This window comes from Panthera leo, chromosome D2 (genome assembly GCF_018350215.1).
Source record: "Panthera leo isolate Ple1 chromosome D2, P.leo_Ple1_pat1.1, whole genome shotgun sequence".
Classification (NCBI taxonomy): domain Eukaryota; kingdom Metazoa; phylum Chordata; class Mammalia; order Carnivora; family Felidae; genus Panthera; species Panthera leo.
The window spans coordinates 24,559,504-24,582,995 of NC_056689.1; the positions used below are offsets into that span (position 1 = coordinate 24,559,504).

The window sequence follows — 23,492 nt, forward strand, 5'->3', positions numbered from 1 at the left end:
ATTTGTTTATTCTAAATATTTCATATAAGTAAAATCATGTAATACTTGTCCCTTTGTGTATGGCTTATTTCATGTAGCATATTTTTAAGGTTCATTCATGTTGTAGTATATCAGAGTATCATTCCTTTTTCATGGCTTTCCGAATCTATATACAACAATTTATTTATCCATCTATCTTTTGCTGGATATTTAGCTTGTTTCTACTCTATAGCTATCGTAAATAATGCTCCAATGAACACAGGCATACAAGTGTCAGTTCGAGTCTGAGCATTCAATTCTTTGGGATATATCTAGGAGTGGAATTGTTGAGTCATATGGTAACCATATTGGCCGCACCATTTTTTATATTCCTACCAACAATATATAAAAGTTCCAATTTTTCCACATCCTTGCCAATACTTGTTATTTTCTGGGTTTTGGTTGTGTGTGGTTTTTGGTGTTTTGTTTTTTGTTTTTATTATAACTATCCTACTAAGTGTGAAGTGGTAATACATGGTGGTTTTGACTCACATTTCTCTAACAACTAAAGATATTCGGACTTTTCACGTGCTTATTGGCTATTACTAAACCATCTTCTTTAGAGAAATGTCTATTCAAGTCTTTTAGCCCATTTTTTACATTGGGTCATTTGTCATTCTGTTATTGAGTTTTAGAAATTCTTCATATATTTTCATGGAGTTAGAGTGTACTATGCTAAGCAAAGTAAGTCAGACAAAGACAAATATCCTATGATTTCACTCATATGTGGAATTTAAGAAACAAAACACATGAACATATGGTAAGGGAGAAAGAAGGAAACAAACCATAAGAGACTCTTAACAGATAACAAACTGAGGGTTGACGGAGGGAGGTGGGAAGGGCTAGATGGGTGATGAGTACTAAGGAGGACACTAGTAGTGATGAGGACTGGGTGTTGTATGTAAGTGATGAATCACTGAATTCTACTCCTGAAACCAGTATCACACTGTATGTTAACTAACTAGAATTTAAGTAAAAATTTTGAAAGAAAAAAAAAAAGAAATTCTTCATATATTTTGGATACTACATCACTATCAGATAAATGATCATGTATACTTTTGAAATGAAGAACACAATAACATTTCTCATATAAAATAATTTTTTATATATAAAGATTAGGGTCATTTTAAAGAGGCTTGCTCAAATTTTTCTAAATGACTGAGATAACAGAAAATATTATTAGTCTCTGACCTTGGTCCCTGGCAAAGAACTCCTGAAACCCTTGTAATTTCCTGAGGGATAAAAAACCAAGGACAATCTCTTGTTCTAATATTTGTCTTTGACTCTATCCCTAGCACAGTTCTCCCAGAACCCTTTTAAATTCCTAAATGATGGGGCTCAGTCAGTTCAGTGTCTGACTCTTCATCTCAGCTCAGGACTTGATGTTGGGGTCAGGAGTTCAAGCCCTGTGTTGGGCTCTGCACTGGGCATGGAGCCTACTTAATAAATAAAAATAAAAATAAAAATAAATTTTAAAAAATTCCTAAATGGTTAAGTGCACTAGGAGCATCTTTTGTTTTATTAAGATAACTCTGAGTGGGTTCCTAGATGGATGGGGCTGGTAACCAGAAAAACCAACCCATGATTAGAAGCTTGAAATATTCAGTCCCATCCATCATCCTCCAGAGATGGAAGAGGAGCTAAAATTGGCATTAATGATTGATCATGACTATATGAGGAAACTTCCATAAAATCCCGATAGTACAGGGTTCAGAGAACTTCCAGGTTAGCAAATACATCCACAGTGGGAGGGAGATGAACCTCAATCAGGGGGATGAAAGCTCCTGTACTTGGGACCCTCGCAGACTTCACCTTATGTAACTCTTCATCTGGCTGGAAAGATAAGCAAATTTTCCCTGAGTTCTGTGAGCAGCTCTAGCAAATTAATTGACCTAAAAGAGGGAAGGAGGTCATGGGAACCTCTAATTTGTAGCTGCAGAGAAATGATTTCTAAGAAATATATAGTTGGTCATTTCTCAGACATATTTGGTCTCTATCCACAATTCCTGAAAACAATTTGGAGCCATAAAAATGAAATGGGTGTGTCATTAATAAAGGTCTGACTTTTGGATCCCACCAAAGGGTGGGAGCTGATTGCCAGGAGGACCAACAATGTGACTAGAAGGTCTGAACTTTCAGTCTGAGTCCCCAAACCTCCCGGAGGGAAGAGGGGCAGAAAGTTAAATGAGCCAATGACCAATGACTCAGTCAATCATCACTATGTAATGAAACCTACAGTAAAATCCAAGAGGACATCTCTTTTTTTTTTTTTTTCTTTTTTTTTAGACTTGGGAAACCAGAATACTTTCATGTACCACTGAGCCAGGTCCCAAACTCCACAAGGACAGAAGTTCCTTTGTTAGGACCTTGCCCTGTGTATTCCATCTGGCTGTTGATTCGTATCCTTTATCATATCCTTTAATAAACTGGTAAATGTTTAAGTGTTTCCCTTAGTTCTGTGAGCTGCTCTAGCAAATTAAACAAACCTAAGGAGGAGGTAGCTGGGACTGCCAATCTGTAGTTGATCTGTCAGAAGCACAGGTAACAGCCTGGGGTTGGCAACTGGCATGCAAAATGTGGGGGTGGAGCAGCAATCTTGAGGACTGAACCCTTAAACTGTGGAATCTGATGCTATTCAAGTAGAGAAGTGTCAGAACTGAATTGAATTCTCAGACACCCCACTGGTGACCAAGAAGTGCTAGGTGTTGTGTGTAGCAGAGCCCCCCCCCCCCCCCTCAATGGAATTGGGTCTGGGAACCCTAAAAGAGTAGCCCAGACAGATATAAGATTATGTTCAAATAAATTGTACAGTTGACCCTTGAAAAACACAAGGGTGAGGGTGCCAACCCCCACACAGTTGAAAATCCATGTATAACTTTCGACTCCTCAAAAACTTAACTACTGATAGTCTACTATTGATCAGAAGCCTTACCAATAACATAAACATTTGATTAACACATAGTTTGTACATTATATGTATTACATACCATATTCCTACAATAAATTAAGCTAGAAAGAAAAAAAACGTTAAGAAAATCAAAAGGAAGAAAAAATACATTTACAATACTGTTCTGTATTTATAAAAAAAAAAAAAAATTCATGTATACATGGACCCGTACAGTTGAAACCTTGTGTTGTTCAAGGGTTAACTGCATATTGATTTGCAAACAACAATCACTTCTCAACCTTTCAACAAAGCATTTAAAAGTGTTTACCATTATATTGTATTCTAAAAGACCAAATTAATTACAGAATAGGCTAAAAGAATTTTAAAAAATGGGGGAAAAGAAGAATGATATATTGAGTTTATTGTTTCAGAAGTGCATCATTATGAGAAATAAGATGGTCCAGCCTATAGCTGTAAGAGCCTTTTACCAAAGTACCATGATTTCTGAGGCACAAACTTCAAGCAGTATACCCAATATCCATCCACCCCTGCTTTCCTAAGAAAAGCACATGAGTTTTTGTTAGGGGCAATAAAGGCCTATCCTACATTTCCCAGCCCCTTGGAAATGGCAATGTGACAGATTTCAGGAAAATAAGATATAAGCGTGTAAGATTTGAGGTGACCCGAGATGAAAATTCTTAGAAAGATTCTTAAATAGAGCAAACACAGATGTGAACCTTTTTGCTCTTTTCCACTTTCTCTTCCTTCTTATTTAGAGCTACATTGAGCAAGGCAACAGCATCAGCTACTTTGTAACCCTGAGAAAAAGACTGAGAGAACTGCCCTATCTTCAAAAGCAACATCCTTATTAAGTGACCATATCAACCCTGGAATATCTACTTCTAGACTTCTTCCTATGGTGGGGACAACGAAGTACCTAACCACTCTTACCTGGAATTGTGGTTAAGTGAAACCAAACTCAATTTCTAACTAAAATCACCTCAACACTCTCAAAGAATAGGGGACATCTATACATCCCCAATACAGGACAAGGATAACTGTGATATCTAAGAACATGAGATATTACAAAAGAAAGTATTAGTGAAATTGAAGACAAGAAGCAACAGAAACTATATGAAATTAAGCACAAAAAGACTGGGGGAAAAAAGAGTGTCACTGAGTTGTGTGTGACACAACTTAAAAGCTGAATAATGTATGTATAATTGCAATCCCTGAAGTAGAGAACTAAGGGAGAAAAACAATTCTGAAAACTAAGGATGAATGCTTTTACAAATTTGATGGAAACTAAACCTGTAGATCAAAACAGCTCAATTAGGGGCACCCAGGTGGCTCAGTCAGGTGAGTATCTAACTCTTGATTTTGGCTCAGGTCATTGATCCCAGGGTTGTAGGACTGATCCCAAAGTCAGACTCCATGGTGAGCATGGAGCCTGCTTAAGATACTCTCTCCCCCCTCTGTCCTGCTCCCCAACTCGCATGTGCTCTCTCAAATTTAACAAAAAAAAAAAAAAAAAAAAAAAAAAAAAAAAGCTCTTTAAACTCAGCATCAAGAAACATGAAGAAATCAACACCAAGGTCAATCATATAACCAAACTGCTTAAAATCTCTGATGAGATGAGAGAAAATCTTAAATGTAGCTAGCAAAAAAGAATATGTACATGTTATATGTACAAGTTATGTACAAAGGAATGTAATTTGTTTTCTGAAACACTGAAAATAAGACAACAGAGCAACATCTTCAAAGCAATAAAATAAAATTTAAAAAAACCTGTCAGCTTAGAATTCTATTTCCAGTAAAAATAAGCTATTTAAAATAAATAAACTGTTTAAATGGTGGAAAAGTACTTTCACAGATGCGCATGAACTAAAATAATTCATTATCAGATTTTCCCTCTGAGAAATATTAAGTATCATTTACACAACAGATCAATCCCTCCACTTTCAAACATTTTTTTTTTTCCTTCTGGCTTTCTAAACATCACTTTCTCTTGGTTTTCCTTACCTCCTTGGCCCTTATTTCTCGTCTATCCAACCTTTAAGCATTACTCCAGGGCTCAATCCTTAAATGTCTGTATCTATATTCACTCTCTGCATCAACTCATCCACACTCATACTTTTTAATACTGTTTATATACTGAATACTCCCAGGCAGACCCTCCAGTCAGACCTCTCTCTTGAACAAAGAGACACGATAGTTTAACCAACTGCCTACCTCACTTGAATGTACCATAAACACTTCAAACTTGACATATCTAAAAATCAAGGAGTGCCTGGGTGACTCAGTTGGTTAAACATCCGAATCTTGGTTTCAGCTCAGGTCACAATCTCACGGTTCATGAGTTTAAGCCACATTGTCAGGATCTGTGCTGACAGCACAGAGCCTGCTTGAGATTCTCTCTGCCCAATAAGCAAGCATATTGACATCTGAACAGTACTAGCTAAAAGAGAAACAAGTGTAAAGGCCATAAGGGAGGACAATACCTGGAATGTTCAATAAACAGCAAGGAGGCCACTGTGGCTGGAAAAGAATACATAAATCAGAGAGTAATGAAAGAAGAGTCAAAGTGGGCTGATGGGGGCAGAATATAATGTAGAGCCTCTCAAGCTACTAAAAGGCCTTCAGCTTTTCCTCTGAATCAAGTTAAATATCTTTGGAAGCATTTGATCATATGACTGACATAATCTGTTTGCTATAGGCAGGCAATTTCATGGGTAAGGAGAACTAACTAGGAGGCTGATTAAGTACCTGGTTTTTATCAGCAGCATATAGGAACTAGTTAGAAACAACGGGAAAATTTGGGCAAAAGATGACAATGGCTTAGATCAGAGGGGTAGTAATGCAAGGTGAAATGTGTTGTGATTCTGAATGTATTTTGAAGGTACAATCAGAAAGACTGTGCTGACAGTTTGGATATGGGATGTGAGAGAAAGAAGTCAAGGTGGACTTCAGGGTACCAGAAATGGAAAGATGGAGCTGTCACTCATTGCATGGTGAAAACACAGAAGAGTGCAGGTTTAGGGGACTAGTATCAGAAGCTCAGTTGTGGACACGTTAAGATTGAGATGCTCATTTAGACATCCAAATGGAGACAATGAATGAATTGTTCCAACGTGAGTCTGGGGAAAGGTCCAAACTAGGGTATAAATGTGGGAATCACCAGGATATACATGGTATTTAAGGTGATGGGAACAGATGTGATAAACAGGGACAAGAGTGTACATATAAAAGAAAAATGGTCTAAGAACTGAGCCCTTAATGGAGTGTAGAAATGAGGAAAAAAGCAAAGAAAACTTCTAAAGAGAGGCAAAGAGGTAGGAGAAAAATGACATGAGCATAATGTCCTAGAAGCAAAATAAAATATTGAAGGAAGAGAGGGTGATTAACCATATTATATGGTCAAATAAGAAGAGGACTGAGAAATGACATCTGATTTAGAAAGTAGCAGGTCATTTGTGACCTTGATCACAGGAGTTTTCCTGGACGAATGGGGGAGGGGCCAAAAGCTTACTAGAAGGCATTCAAGGGATGAGAGTCAAGAAACTGGCAACAGTTTGGATAACATCATATACCTTATATGGTCAAGGGGCCAAGGATACAGTAAAGATCACTTTTTGCACAAAGTAGGGATTCCAATTTCCTTCCAAACCAGAAAATTCTTTCCTTTGCAACACAAGTTTCTCGGTTTTCATCACATTTATGTTCCAGGTTATTTGTAAGAGATTGGTAGAACTTTAGGGACAAAATGTTTATAAGCATTTTAAATAGAAAAACAAGATACAATAAACTTTTAAATAAAAATCAATCTTCCCCAAAACTCAACATTAATAGGGTACTCTAAGTGTTAATGGTCACATTCATAACGAGCAAGTTTCTTAAGCCTGACCTTGTACAGATTCTCCCATAGAGCACAGCACATCACAAAAGCACTCAAAGGTTTATAGCTTTCCTGACCTCAACTCAGTTTTTCCCTACATTCCCACATTATATCTACAAAGCTTCTCAGAAACCTCCTCTTTTTCACCAGAATAAAAAGGAGACTTCAAAACAGAAAAAGAAAAAATACATAATTTTAAAGGGTACAAGATTGATGTCGATACCCTTCTCCTTTTTTTCCCTGTAATCAAAGTGAACATATTTCCAGCCTCTTTCATTTCCTTTTGCAGCACTAAGTGAGCAAATTTTACCCAGCCTGTACATTTTCCTTCTAACCTTCAGGGCACTCTAACCTGAATGATAATATCACACATTAATTTACGGGACAGAAATAAAAAGGTAATAGATTATAATTTGAAGAGATTAAATCTTTCTGTGTCTCTGTGGCATTAATATTGCAACTAAAAAGAATCATCTGTATAAGTGCACTGTCCATCTAATTCTAATATGTCAACATGGGATAAGGTGCAAGAGAAAAAAAAAATCTATGCTTATTGTACTATTACAACAGAAAAAAGCTCACCTGGAAGATATTAAGATAAGAATTAAGGGCTTTTGGGGCACCTGGGTGGCTCAATGAGTTGAGCATTCAACTTCAGCTCAGGTCATGATCTCATGCTTTATGGGTTTGAGTCCCACGTTGGGCTCTGTGCTGACAGCTCAGAGCCTGGAATCTGCTTCAGATTCTGTCTCCCTTTTTCTCTGCCCCTCCTCCACTCATACTTTCTCTCTCTCTCTCTCTCTCTCTCTCAAAAATAAATAACCATTAAAAAGAAAAGTTACGGGTTTTGGGGGCACCTAGGTGACTGTCAGTTAAGTGTCTGACTCTTGATTCTGGCTCACATCATGATCTCACAGTTCATGGGATCGAGTCCCACGTCAGGCTCTGTGCTGTTAGTAGGGAGCCTTCTTGGGATTCTCTCTCTTCCTCTGTCCCTCCCCAACTTGCACACATGTGCGCTTTCTATCTCAAATAAATAAAACATTAAAAAAATTTAAGAGTTTTTAAAAGTGTCCATTGATTGTTAATTTTGTCAAGATCAAAACTGCTTTAAAAAAAAAAAACAAAAAAACAACACAAGGGGCACCTGGGTGGCTCAGTCAGTTAAGTGTCCGACTTCGGCTCAGGTCATGATCTCATGGTTAGTGACATTGAACCCCGTGTCAGGCTCTGCGTGGACAGCTCAGAGCCTGGAGCCTGCTTCAGATTCTGTGTCTCCCTCTCCCTCTGCCCCTCCCCTGCTTGCTTGCTCTCTCTCTTTCAAAAATATTAAACATTAAAAGAAATACAGAACTTCCCTGGAACAAAATCTGAATAAAAGTTTTGTCATATTTTCTAAAACAAAATAAGAGAAAAAAAATCTCACTAAAGTGGAGTATAAGGATAGAAGGTGGGAGTCATACATTTGAGGTCAATTACAGACCCCAAGAGAAGATTCCTGAAGAGGAAACAATCATTGATTACAGGCCCCAACAGGGAAAGATGTACATTGTACCTCCTATAAGAAATCAACTACCCGGCAATTCAGCCAATGAGAAACTGTCATCACACTGAAATCTTGTTCTAACAGACGTTAGCTCAAAACAACCCCTCCCAATTTCCTCCTTTTACACAGAATAACTTTTCTTACATTTATTGGACTTGACTATGGCTTTTCCACAACTTGCATGTTTCAAATTGCAACTGTCTGCCATTCCTGAATAACCCATTTTTTGCTAGTAAAATAACTTTAATTTTTATAAGACTAACAGTAAAAAGCTGGGTTATTTCTCTTTTTTTGACCTATGTATGTAAAAAAAATTATAATAATATAGACTAGGGATGCCTGGGTGGCTCAGTTAAACATCCAACTTGGGCTCAGGTCATGATCTTGCAGTTCGTGGGTTCGAGCAGGCTCTGTACTGACAGCTCAGAGCCTAGAGCCTGCTTCGGATTCTGTGTGTGTGTCTCTCTCTCTCTCTGCCCATCTGCTGCTTGTACGCATGCGCACGCTCTCTCTCTCTCTCTCTCTCTCTCTCTCTCTCAAAAGTCAATAAACATTAAAAAAAAATAAAGACTAGACAATAAGTTAGTATCTAATGTACTTATGATCCCTTCACTATTTTTGCATTTTTTGATTTTATTAAAACTAAACGTTTTCCTCATACATATAAAAATTTCACAAGTGGGGTGCCTGGATGGTTCAGTCGGTTAAGCATCTGACTCTTGATTTCAGCCCAGGTCATATCATCACAGTTGTGAGATCAAGCCCTGCATCGGACTCGGTGCTGAGTGTGAAGCCTTCTTGGGATCTCCTCTCTCCTTCTCTGTCTCTCTCTCAAAATAAATAAACTTTAAAAAAAAAAAAAGTAATGAAAAGGGGCGCCTGGGTGGCTCAGTCAGTTAAGTGTCCAACTCTTGATTTAGGCTCAGGTCATAATCTCATGGTTAGTGAGTTCAAGCCCCGCATCCAGCTCTGGGCTAACAGTGCAGACTCTGCTTGGGATTCTCTTTCTATCTCCTCTCTCCCTACCCTGCTCTCTCTCTCTAAGTAAATAAACTGAAAAAAAAAAAAAATTTTTTTTTTTAACTTCACAAGTAATTGTCTCAGTCAAGAATCCAGAAAGTATAGACATTTGTTCAAAATGAATACATTTTGATTTACTATTTCCTCAACTCTGCCAAGGTTCAAAATACTAAAACTTGAACAAAACATATTAAAAAATTACAGGGCAGGGGGCACCTGGGTGGCTCAGTCAGTTAAGCACCCAAGTTTGGCTCAGGTCATGATCTTGCAGTTTGTGAGTTCAAGCCCCGCATTCAGCTCTGTGCTGACAGCTCAGTGGCTGGAGCCTGCTTTGGATTCTGTGTCTCCCTCTCTCTCTGTTCCTCCCCAATTCTCTCACTCTCAAAAATAAATAAAGATTAAAATAAAATATAAAATTACAAGGTACATACGGTCAGTTTCCTTATTCTCTAAGCTTTTTTTTTTAAGTTTATATTTATTTATTTATTTGAGAGAGAGAGTGTGTGCAAGCAGGAGAAGGACAAAGAGGGCGAGAGAGAGAACCCCAAAAAGGCTCCACATTGTCAGCACAGAGCCCAACGAGGGGCTCGGCCCCATGAACCACAAGATCATGACCCGAGTGGAAATCAGTAAAACATTGAACCAACTGAGCCACCCAGGTGCACCCCTTATTCTCTAAGTTTTAACCTTCCTTAAACAAGATTTCTTGAGAGAGAAAAACAGAACAGTTTTCTAAAATATATATGAGGAATCAATTGAGAATAGAGTCTAATTGCAGAGGAGATTAAAGAAAAAACCCTATAAAAAGTCTACACATATACATGCCATCCTTAACAGATTGTAATTTTACGTCATAAGTATAAAACTTTGAAAAAGTAGTGTCTACAAGGAATTGATACCTCATGAAATAATTTAAATACAGTTTAAAAATTTTAAAGTATTCTGATATGTACCTCTTTTGTATAGTAAATAACCACCATCAAAATATCTGTACTTTTTTTCTACATTTTTGAATACAGAAAATTGTGATGCAATTTTACTCAAAGACAAACTGCTATATACCTAATCTAAAAGGAAAACTCTATACATTTCCACTGATTACAATTATAAAATGAAAGTAATGTAAAGGAAATAACTTCAACAGTCTATTACAAACCTAAGGCAAGATAAGATTTAAGATGCTAGTAATATTATTATGTCAACTTTTTTTTTAAAACATTTTCTTACATATAACCTCTACATAAGCTAAAAATATACACAGAGGAATAGAGAGGGGACACTATTTGTAGTCCAAAAACTGTGCATGGGTAATCAAATCAATGACTTACAAAGGTATGTATTAATGACTTAGGACATATCCACATATATTTAAAAATCAGAATATATAGTGTCTAAGAATAAACCTACAAAAACACAAGACCTACATGAAGAAAATCTGTAGAACTTAAAAAAAAAGAAAACCTGAATAGGGAGAGGGATATTCCACGTCATTTGAACTACAGACTCAATAATGGAAAGGTATTCATTCCTCCCAAATTTGTCTATAATAAAATTGTATACAATTCCAAGCAAAATTAAACCATAGTATCTATGGGAGAAAGGGGAAAATGACAATTACAAAACTATTTTTAAATTAAATACAATGGGGCATCTGGGTGGTTCAACGGGTTAAGCGTCCAACTCTTGATTTGGGTTCAGGTCATGATCTCATGGTTCGTGGATTTGAGCCCCACATTGGGCTCTGTCCTCACAACTGCGAAGCCTGACTGGTATCCTCCTCCCCTACTCAATTCATGAGCACGTGCTCTCTCTCAAAAATAAACATTAAAAAATTTTAAATTAGGGACGCCTGGGTGGTTCAGTCAGTTAAGTGTCCAACTTCAGCTCAGGTCATGATCTCGCAGTCTGTGCTGACAGCTCAGAGCCGGGAGCCTGCTTCAGATTCTGTGAGACTCACTCACTCTCTCTCTCTCTCTCTCTCTCTCTCTCCCCCTCCCCCACTCACACTCTGTCTCTCTCTCTCAAAAATAAACATTAAAATTTTTTTAAAATTTTTTTAAATTAAACACAATAAAATCTACCATACACATAACCAAGTGGGTTTTACTCCTGGAATGCAAGGATGATTTGAAATACAAAAATCAATGTAACATATACTATAGTTAAAAAGAAAAAAAATGGAAGGAAGGAAAAACCACAAGCTCATTTCAATTGATACAGAAAAAGCATCTGACAAAGTTAAATACCCTTTCATGACAAAAACACTCAACAAACTAGGAATGGAAGAAGAAAACTACCTCAACATAATAAAGGCCATAAATGAACATTCCACAACTAACATCATACTCAACAGTAAAGACTGCAAGCTTTTTCTCTAAGATTAAAAATAAGACAAGGATGCTCACTTTTTGCCACTTCTATTGAGTGTGTTACTAGAGTTGTAGATGGAAAATTAGACAAGAAAAAAAAGACCTCCAAACTGGAAAGAAGATTATCTGTTTACAGATGACATGATCACATATGTAGAACACTCCTAAGAATTTCACACAAACAAAAAACTGTTAGAATAAAATTCAGAAAAGTTGCAGGATAAAAAATCAGCACATAAAAATCAGCTGCATTTCTATATATTAATAATGAGGAATACAAAAGAGAAATTAAGAAAACAATTCCATTTACAGTAGCATCAAAAAGTATAAAATACTAAGAATTAACTAAAGAGGCAAAAGACTTGTACACTGACAACTACAAAATACTGCTGAAAAAAAAAATTAAAGACATAATGGAAAGACATTCTGTGTTCACGGATTGGAAAACTTAATACTTTTAAGATATTGACACTACCCAAAAGGATCTATGATTTGATACAATATCAAAATCCCAATGCCATTTTTTTCCGTAACAAAAAAAAAAATCAATCCTAAAAGTCATATGGAATCTCAAGGACTCAATGAGCCAAAAGAATCTTGTAAGAAGAACAAAAGTTGGAGGTCTCATACTTCCTGATTTTAAACTTACTACAAATATAAAGGAATCAAAACAGTGTGGTACTGGAATATAGACACACAGACCAATGGAATAGAATAGAGAACCTGGAAATAAACCCTCACATATACTGTCAAGTGATTTTTTGCCAAGAGTGTCAAGACTACTCAATGAAAAAAGAACAGTCTTTTCAACAAATAGTGCTGGGAAAACCATACCACATTCAGAAGAATGAAGGATCCTTGTCTTACATGTGTATATATATATATATATTACCATATATATATATATATATATATATATATATATATATATATACACAGAACTAAACACAAGAATTAAAACTATAAAAGATGGGGTCCCTGGGTAGCTCAATCAGTTAAGTGTCCAACTTTGGCTCAGGTCATGATCTCATTCACAGTTCCTGAGTTTGAGCCCTGTGTTGGTCTCTGTGCTGACAATGCAAACCCTGGGGCCTGCTTCGAGAGTTCTGTGTCTCCATCTCTTTCTGCCCCTCCCCTGCTCACGCCCTTTCTCTGAAAAATAAACATTTGGGGCACCTGGGTGGCTCAGTCCGTTGAACATCCGACTTCAGCTCAGGTCATGATCTCACTGTCGGTGAGTTCAAGCCCCGCGTCAGGCTCTGTGCTGACAGCTGGGAGCCTGGAGCCTATTTCAGATTCTGTGTCTCCCTCTCTCTCTGCCCCTCCCCCACTCATGCTCGCGCGCTCTCTCTCTCTCTCTCTCTCTGTCAAAAATAAATAAACATTGAAAAATATAAATAAATAAACATAAAAAAACTATAAAGAAAACATTAGCACGGGGCACCTGGATGGCTCAGTCGGTTGAGCATCCAACTCTTGATTTCAGGTGAGGTAATGATCTCATGGGTTAGTAAGTTCAAACCCCATGTCAGGCTCAGTGCTGACACTGCAGAGTCTGCTTGGAATTCTTTCTCTCTCCCTTGCTCTCCTTCCCCCACTTATGTGTGTTGACTCTCTAAATAAATAAATTACAATACACTTAAAAAAAAAAAAAAAAGAAAGAAAGAAAGAAACACCACACACAAAAGCTTCACAGCATAGGATCTAGCAGTGACTTCTTGGATATGAGGCCAGAATCAGACAACAAGAGAAAAAAAAACTGGACTACATCAAAATTTAAACCTTTTGTGTAAGACTACAAAAAAGAAACCCACACACAGAATGAGAGAAAATAATTGCAAATCATCTTTCTGAGAAAGCATTAATATCCACAATATATAAGGAGCTCCACAACAAAACAAAATAACCAACCTAATCCAAAAATGAGCAAAAAATCAAACATTCTCCAAAGAAGATATACAAATAGCCATAAGCACCTGAAAAGGTGCTCAACATCACTAATCATTAAGGAAATGCCAATCAAAACCATAATAATATACCACTTTATGCCCATTAGGATAGCTATTTAAATACACACAAAACAGCTCAGAAAAGAGCAAGTGCTGACTAGGATGCTGAGAAATTGGAATTCACATGCATTGCTGGAGGTAATGTAAAAATGGTGCAGCTGCTGAGGAAAATACTATGGTGGTTCCTCACAGCACTACACAGAGAATCACCATATGATCCAGCAACACCTCTTCTGAATTGAACAAGCATGGATTTGAACAAGTATCTATACACCAATGTTCAGAGCAGCATTTTTCACAATAGCCAAAAGGTGTAACTTGAGTTGTTAAATGTCCATCAATAGATAAGTGGATAAAGAAAAAGGAGTATGTACATGCAAAAAAATATTATTCAGTCATAAAAATGAATGACGTTATGATTCTTGCTAAAACAGGGATGAACCTTAAAAACATTATACTAAGTTAAATAAATATTAGGTTCTTCTCCAGGTTCTCCTGATCACTAAAACATTATAGACCTGGACCTCATTAATCTCTTGCAGAAATATCATCATCAAGTGCCACTTTATAATTATACCTTTGATCCTTAATTATACTAAAAAAAGAACTCTTTATTTGTTATAATAATATTCACTGTCTTTAACAAAACTTGTATGCTACTTAATTCTCCTGTATAAGTTACCAGTTTCAGAATTGTTTGTGAGGAAAAGTTTCTCTTTAAAAATAGCATACTTTCTTTTCCCTGGTAAAAGAATGGCATAACCTAATTTTTTTGACCTGAAAGTCATTATTAAATAAAAATGATAAAATCAAAGCTGTTCTAATTGAAAGGCTTGAGGACCAAAATTCAGCACCTTTCAGTTTCCTCCTTTTCTCCTGCACCATCTGGCCATTCACTTTTCCAACAGACAGCAGAAAGCAATCCAAAAAGCCAGTAAGCAAGGCTTAGTGAAAACTGCTTTGAAAACCAATGTTATCAAGGAAAATCAATTCTCATTTTGGCTCTGAAAGCTAAGAAATTCAGAAGCAAACTTTATGCAATATTATGTTAGCCCTCTTTATAAGCAAATTTATACCTTTTTCCTTTTTTGCAGCTTTAACTTTATATTTCAAGGGGAATTAATCCTTATTTCCATAAAAATGTATGTGTGTTTCTAGATTTCAAAACCATTATGGAAAGATGGGACACATATAGTCTATATTCATATTCATTATTTATTCCTTTATTCATATGAACAATGTAAAATGTTTTCCCTTAAAACATTCACTTTTGTAGTAATATATGATAAGAGATTTTGAAAGTTAAGGCAATTACACATTTAAGGGAAAAAGGGAAACATTTTAAAATATGATCTACATATTTTCATCAATGTGACTCTGAAAAAGAAAGACAGACTAAATTAATAGTGGTGCCATATAACATATTGGAACACTTTATCAACTTCAAATTGTCTCGAAATTAAATATCTTACCAAGTACTTACATTGCCTTGATGTAAAGATTCAATCTAAGCAATGACAATTTAGGGAGGAAATAAATTCTATATTCAATATATATAAATTCATTTTACATTAAATGGCAATGCATAACTTTATCCACACATTGCCATACTACTTCTTTCTCTGACATTCCTCTGAGCCTAAAGATGTTTTCTGAATCATACTTAAACTCATAATTTTGACAGATGGATCAGATGTTTCAGCTCGTAAGTGACAGTCTTTCACAACACATGAATTAGTCACACAGACCTCTTCTAGCTTTGAAAAATTCTAAAATCTATTCTAGGAATAGTGAGTTTCTACTGCATGTTCTACTGTTTTTATATTCTCTGGCATGTGACAGGAAATCTTCTACATTTAAAATACATAATGTTCACAGCAATATAGCAACATAGCAAATACTAGAAGACATCTGAAATGATGATGAAGAAGCCAAATTCAACTAAAACTTTTAAGCACCTGCCATTATACCAATGTAAATAATTCTAACTAAGGAAACAGATGAACAGGCATCTTCATTACAAGTTTTCAAGGGTTATAATTAAACCCATTCAAGGGGTTAGTAAAATTAAAACTTTTCATAATAATACTTAGACATTATTTGCCTTTTCCACTTTTATTCTCTCATCAGTGTACAAGCAATTTTTTACAGGCTACATGTAGCATAATAGCACTGTTCTGACAGGTAATGGAATATCTATTTCTATGTCCTAACTTCTAAATTTAATTTTTAATACAGTAAATGTCAACAGATATAACCCACAAAAACCAAAGCTCTATGGGATTCTTAATAATTTTTAAGAGTTTAAAGGGATACTAAGACTGAAAAGTTCTACAAGTTCACACACTTTGCAGTTAGACTACTACCAGTATATCATCACTTAATATTCTTTTTTCTTTTTCTTTTAAAGAGAGAGAAAGAGAGCGGTGGGGGGGGGGGGGGGGGGGGGGGAGGGGCAAAGGGAGAAAGAGAGAGAATCTTAAGCAGGCTCCATGCTTAGCATGGAGCCCAAGGTAGGGTTCGGTTCCACAACCCTGGGATCATGACCTGAACTGAAATCAAGAGTCAGACGGTCAACCGACTGAGTCACCAGAATCTCATTTGATATTCCTGATGAGTGATAAGTCACTTTTGACATGAACTACAAACTGTGACTTAATTTCAAAAACATTAAAATGTGGAAAATGTATATCTTAAAATCAAAGAAAAGTAGTACTTCCAAATTCATGAATAACAAATTGGATTCTTTCAAAAACAAGTGGAATAACTAGTAACACTTTATGTATAATTTGATTAGGAGTCTATTTTCTCATTTGATTCAGTTCATGCAATACCAAAGTAATACCAATTTTAATAAAAAAAGAATATGCCTATCAGTTTGACATGAGAATCTTTACCAGCAAATGAAATTTGAAAGTAAACATAAAATACATTTCATTATTTCATAAATAGTTGGTTATTAAATTTTTTAATTGCAATAAAAGACTTTTACTAAATACCACAACAGTTTGCATAAGGGATTAGAGAATTTTAAATTTCAAAGATAGGGGACAAGACTGAGGAGGTATAAACACTAGGGTAATGGAGTTTGGACTTTATTGGAAGAGCAAAAGAAAAACTACTTAAGTGAGCTAATGGGAAACTCAGTCTGATAATCTGTCCACAGTGTGTAGAACAGACTGGAAAAGGAAGAAACTTGAAAGTGAAAAGATCACTTACTATATGCATAAGGCAGTGAAAGTTGTAGCCTTTGGCAGTACAGATTGAAAAAACAGAGGGAACAAGTAGGGAGAACAGATTGCAATTTGAAGGAAGAAATTTGCAGAACTCATACCTACATTCTAAGTGGAAAGGTGAAAGTAAATGACAGTTTTAAAGCCAGTATGAGACTACTTTAAGGTAAGTCTCAAAAGGGGCACTCGTTCCATATGAAGATAATGAACACTAGACATTATATCATACTCAAAGGTGGGACATTCATGTAAAGACATCAAAGAAGAAGGCAGAAATGGTGGATTCAAATTGAACTCCAATGCTTAAGCTGCAGGCAGACCTGTGAGTCATGATGCAAAGAAGTAGCAATAAATTCTCTAAAGAGAACACGAGTTAACAAAAAAAACAAGACAGAAGAAAACAGTAATCAAAGAACTGAATCTCTACCACTAAATTAAGAAGATGGAAGAAACTAGTCAAAAAAGGAGGAAGTCCCAAAAGGACTTGAATAATGGGGCTATAAAAATTAAAAAAGAGCAAAGGTTCAGGGAGATCTTATTAAGATTTTATTTTTAAGTAATCTCTACACCCAAAGAGGGGCTCAAACCCACAACCCAAAATCAAGACTCACATGCACTGTCGACAGAGCCAGCCAGGCACCCCAGGAAGAACATTTATCATAGCAATAGAAGAGGCCTGTGTTTTGTTGTTGTTTTTACTTTGAAAGTCTGTGAATTACTAATCATTTAAAGAAGTAATTTTTCACTCCTTTTAATCAATTTGAACTATAGACTATTGTCATCAAAAAATCAAATATAAGCTGATAAAACATTCCAAGTGTATGAGAAAATATTGAATTATTTCAATATTATTGAAAATATTATTGAATTAATTATTGAATAATTATACAATTATTATTGTAACTTTGGGATATTTATTCTACTGCAATTTCTACAATCATAAAAATTCAAATCTTATGAACTCATCTTGACCATCCAAAAGAAATACTAGGGTCGCTTGGGTGGGTCAATCACTTAAGCATCTGACTCTTGATTTTGGCTCAGGTCATGATCTCAGTTTGTGAGATCAAGCCCCCAACAGTTCAAGCCCCACAACAGCACAGAGCCTATTTGGAATTCTGCATCCCACCCCACCCCCCACCCTCTGCCCCACTCCCTCCCCTGCTTGCATGTGCGCATTCTCTCTCTCTCAAAATAAACTTTAAAAAATCCTCAACAGAAATCACATTATTTTAACACAAAATCACATTATCTTATAACAGATTTGTGGAATGTAACACAAAAGTGTATCATAATGAAAACTTTCATTGACTCAGAATTAAGTGCTTTTGGGAGGAATCTGAAATTTATTTCTGCTTAATAAACATTTTATTCCAGGACATTCCAGGTAAAAACTATTAATATCATAATTCTGGAATTACAGAATAGAAAAAACTCTGAATCTAGACCAATTTTTTTTTAATGTTTTTTATTTATTTTTGAGAGAGAGAGAGAGATGGAGCATGAGCAGGGGAGGGGCAGAGACAGAGAGGGAGACCCAGAATCGGAAGCAGGCTCCAGGCTCCCAGCTGTCAGCACACAGCCCGATGTGGGGCTTGAACCCACAGACTGTGAGATCATGACCTGAGCTGAAGTCAGATGCTCAACTGACTGAGCCACCCAGGAGCCCCTAGACTAATTTCATTCACTCACTAGATAAATGAGAAAACTGAGAACCAAACTGTAAATCAAGTGAAACGTATAAACTATAAATCCAGTACTTTTGAGAAATATTTCAATGAAACCTAAGATCTTCTACATGTTCAGTTACATGGATTTATCTATACATACTTACAAGCAATTCCTATCTCTTCAAACTAATTTCAAAAAATGTTCTATTAAGACCTATTTTGTTGGGCTGTTTTGAACAAATACAGATGAAATACTGTACCCGAAATTTGTAATGTATTAAGAAATATGTAATCTAAAACTTTTATTAATTCTAAAGGGGTCTGCCACCAATCAATCCCGAAAGTCAGATTCTACCATATTCATACTTTTTATTAAAAGGTTTAAGCATTTATCTACCCTGCTCAATTTCAATAAATGAATTCCTATATGACTCCCAGTCCCAAATGGTTGAGAAATGGGGACTAGACTGTTATATCTCAGAATTTTAAGCCCTGTGTCCAACAGTGAAAGGATAACAATCTGTTTTCTACTAATTAATCACTTATTCCATTATTAAATCAATAGGTTCTACATTATAAAATAAAGACTTTCATCAATGGTTTACTAGAATACTTTTATAAAATAGCTAGAATATAAAATTTTCTACATGAAAAGATTCCATCCAATTAAATAATTTCAAAGCATGTTTCAACATTTTGAAACTTTTTAATATTTCAGTAAGCATCTTAAAGGGCAAATTATGTAATTCTTAAAGATTTAGCAGATTAAGAATTTTTTATCAAATAAAATGTAAGTTTGTTAAAAATCTACACTGAAGAGACACCTGTGTGGCTCAGTCTGTTAGCATCCAGCTCTTGATTTTGGCTCAGGTCATGATCTCACAGTTTGTGGGTTCAAGCCCTGCACTGGGCTCTGCTCTGATTGTACAGATCCTGCTTGGGATTCTCTCTCTCTGCCCCTCCCCTGCTCTCTCTCTCTCTCTCTCTTTCTGAGCATAAATAAATAAACTCAAAAAAAAAAAAAAATCTACATTGAAAACAACTGTTTACCTGAACATCAGGCAGAAATAGAATCACTGTCAAATTGAAACAAATGAAACTAGTAATGTTTGTTATCACTAAATCACCATTAAAAAACATCAATATTAATTTTTAAATAACAATCCTTTATCCCAAACCCTTCCAACTAGATGGATTTTAGAATTCAAAATTTTATAAAGTTAACTAGGGCATATATAGTGATAGCTAAATAGTGACACACTGCCGTCCATATGTCATATGTACATTACATGTAAAAGTATCTATGTTGTACATAAACCTGTGGAGTTTAGAGAAGCATCCTAAAATTAAACACATTAACATTTCTCTTACAAAATAAGAATATTCAGTTCATATTAGGTTTTACTTTTTAAAAAGTTCATTTGGTCAGGTTTTCCTGATGAATCATTACAAAAATTTTGTTGGTACAAAACTACAGTATTTGAATTTCAGAACTGTGGATAAAGAATAGTGTTCCTATAGGTATTTATCTGGCCAACAATAAACGTACAACATTTATGGTATATAGCCTAAAAAATAAAGGTTAATTTCTTGTTAATTTCTGAAATATTAATAATGCCTCTTTCCTGAAATTTCTTTGTAACTACAAGGGGTTTATAGCATACTTCCTGACATAAATATTCAAATGTTATTTCTTATTTTCCATTATTTAGGAACCTAGATATCTGTGTATCTTACATACATTTAAACCAATTTTTCAAAGCTTTGAAGACATGAAGACACAAAGCAGAATGTATCATCATTTCAGAAAATCATCACTGAAGTATGACAAAAGTCTTAATGTCTCAATATCAAATAGCAAACAAGGCAAGAATGTCATGAAAATACTTCTTATATGTGCTTTCCAAAAAAAATGGAATAGAATATTACCATGTATATCAATCAGTTAAAATGCTTTTAGTTCCACAGAAAAAACAACAGAAAGAGACAAAATAAAATGTATTCTCCCAAAATGAAAAATCCCATACATGAAAAATCCAACAGTAGTATTTGGGCTTTAGAAAACAATTTGATCTGTTTGTCAGTTTTGCCCTCAAACTGGTTGACCTTAAAGCAGGGAAATGGCTGTAGCAATTTCAGCGTCATACCCACACACCACTATACTTGATTTCATTCTGATTGGACCTAATTAGTTAAGGCCTGCAACCATCAGTGTAGCCAGAGGAGTTTAACTGCCTGATTATCTAAGGAATACCATGGCCCATAGTTTAGCCAAACCACACAATAGATAATGGATATTGCGGAAATAACCACCAAGGTACACAATGTCACAAAACAAAAAAAAAATCCAAAAACAACAAAAAAAGAGACACTCAAAATTAATAAATAGTAATAGGTAATTGATCCCCATCATTCATACATATTTTTAAAGTTTCTTTATTTATTTTGAGAGAGACAGACAGAGACAGCATGAGCAGGGGAGGGGCAGAGAGAGGGAGAGAGAGAATCCCAAGCAGGCTGTGCTGTCAGCACAGAGCCCAATGTAGGGCTCAAACTCATGAACTATGGGGTCCTGACCTGAGCTGAAACCAAGAGCCTGATGCTTAAACAGCTGAGCCACCCAGGTGCCTCTATTTCTCATTTTTAAATACCCAGCTTAATACCTGGCCTTTTACAAACGTGATTATTTGTAAATCCATTCTTTGCATCATTTAAATTTCCATATAAGAAGGTTTTTAGTATATTTAACTTTGATGACTTGACTGTCATGAATGATATTCATAATTTAAAACTATATTTCCTAATTTTCATGCATCTACTTAAACAAAATATTGTGGAAAACAAAAAATTATTCCAGGTTTGCTGTGAAATAATTTTAAAATGCTAAACCATAATCCAACTAGCTTCCACATAAAAACCAAATCATATCACAGTTAAGAGGAGGAAAAATAAATTTAGCACCTGCCTTTTACACACAAAAAAGTTACTGAATAGACACAATCTGTAGAATCACTAAGATCAGAAATTTTAAAGATTCTTTTTCTTCTTTCCAATGAGAATAACCAAAATCTTCAAAATTACCATTATCCTGCTTATTTCCTATTAGAAACACCTATTGGCGAAACAAACCTATTTTGTAAAATCAAGTCAACATTAATACATGCCCTACAAAACCGAACCATTGACTACAGTCATTAAACAGTGGTTTACAAAAACACAGACCAATGTAAATATTAAAATAGGTATGCACATGTATAGAGAGAGTGAATTTGGAAATGTAAATTCGAAGATATACAAATGGAAAAATATTACCGTTTGAAGTTATCAATAAAAAATTAAATACCGCAGGACACTACCAATAAATTTCATGGATTATGCAGTCGTAAATCAACCGTGCAAAGGCTAGTCAGTCAATGCCTAGCCTCTACTCCGCCCCTTACCTCCAACCTGTCCCCAAGTGAAAACGTGCTTGGAACACTAACACACAGCATATCCTGTCTTGAAACGGTGTACATTCCTACACTACTGAAAGAAAATATTGGCAGGATCATTTGAAAGGAAAAGAAAGAAAGCAAACCAAAGGACACTTCAGGTTCGGCAGGGAGTAGCATTTTAATTTATAATATTCCTTGCTTTATTTAAAATCGTATAAAACCCAGGATGTCTTTTAAAGCACTATTCACTTTCTAAAAAACCACAACACTATGGAAAAAAAAAAAATGAAAACAAGGGGTGGGTTAATTTCTATAACCCGTCAAATCAAAAATTTTCATCGTTTCCAGTTAGAAATCCAAGCATCTGTATAAAGAGGTTGTATCAAGACGTCGCCACTACACAGTGTTTGCCTCGAAAACATACACAATCCCAGGACTGCCGGAAAAACCAAAGATCTGTCTTTTTCCTTTTCTCTCTCCCCTTCAGCAGCCTTACTGCCTAAGTTTTAAGTCTCCAACCCCTGCACTACTAAGACTTTTGCAAGGAAAGAGATGCTGGTGAAGATGGCCCCCTACCGCCATGAGTGGTCTTGTGTTCTGTCCGCCACCCCCACCTGCCCCAGCGGCTCCGGCTCACAGCCCCGCCTTCGGTAAGGTCTCCCCGGCGGCCACCGCGGGCCATGACCCCCCCGCCCCTCTCCCAGACAGCAGCCAAGGGACCCGGCGGGGCGTGGGCAGGAGCCCGGGTCTCCCTCTCCGGACACTGGACAACACACCACTCCCACGGGGGAGCCACTTGCGAAAAGACCCCGGCAGGGGATGACGGCTAAGCGGCTGACTGCTCCAAAGAGGGGCGTGACCGCCAGCCTGCTGGGAGGCGCAAGGTACCAGAGGTAACCCCACAAGGTGCTGCTGCCGCCAGGGACCAGTGGTGCAGGCGTGGGCCAGGAGGCTGAGGGACACTCGCTCTCTTACCGCCAGGTCCGGGTTTCGGCTGTCCCTGTGTGACACAGCTCGGATGACCCCTGCTCGCCAGCCCCGCCAACAGCGTCCACTCTCCCCGTGCTCTGGCCGAGCCTCTTCGCCGACCGCCACGCACAAGAACCGCTTCCCCACCAGTTCCAGCCGCGTCTCCACCGCCATAGCCATCACTGCCGAAGCGGCTGCTGCCTCCTCCACTGCGAGGTAATCGGTGAAACCCCGCTCCTACCGGCCGCCCATGCTGAGGATGAGAGAGGACTGGGGGACCGCGGCAGCCCCGCGAGCAAGCGAGCGTCGATTCGGGGGCGCACCGGACGCTCTGCCCAGAAGGGCACAGCGACCTCGGTCTGTGGCAGTCCTCAACACTCCCCTGGACTCCCGACTCCCGACTCGCAGCCTCTGACTGTAGTCGCGCGCGCACGCGCGCACA

At 36.8% G+C, this 23,492-nt stretch overlaps 1 protein-coding gene across 6 annotated transcripts in view; it reads right to left on the bottom strand.

The window, feature by feature from the left end:
* The window catches only part of JMJD1C (jumonji domain containing 1C), a 260,878-nt gene extending 237,639 nt beyond the window's left edge, over positions 1-23,239 (bottom strand). For 5 of the 6 annotated variants that reach the window (XM_042909324.1, XM_042909325.1, XM_042909323.1 and 2 more), the window contains exon 1: positions 23,057-23,239. In XM_042909324.1, coding sequence (XP_042765258.1) covers positions 23,057-23,230 — 174 coding nt within the window. In that variant the 5' untranslated portion in view covers positions 23,231-23,239. The remainder of the gene's footprint in view (positions 1-23,056) is intronic. The other variant, XM_042909329.1, reaches the window with a different exon arrangement.
* Between the last annotated feature and the right edge of the window lie 253 nt (positions 23,240-23,492).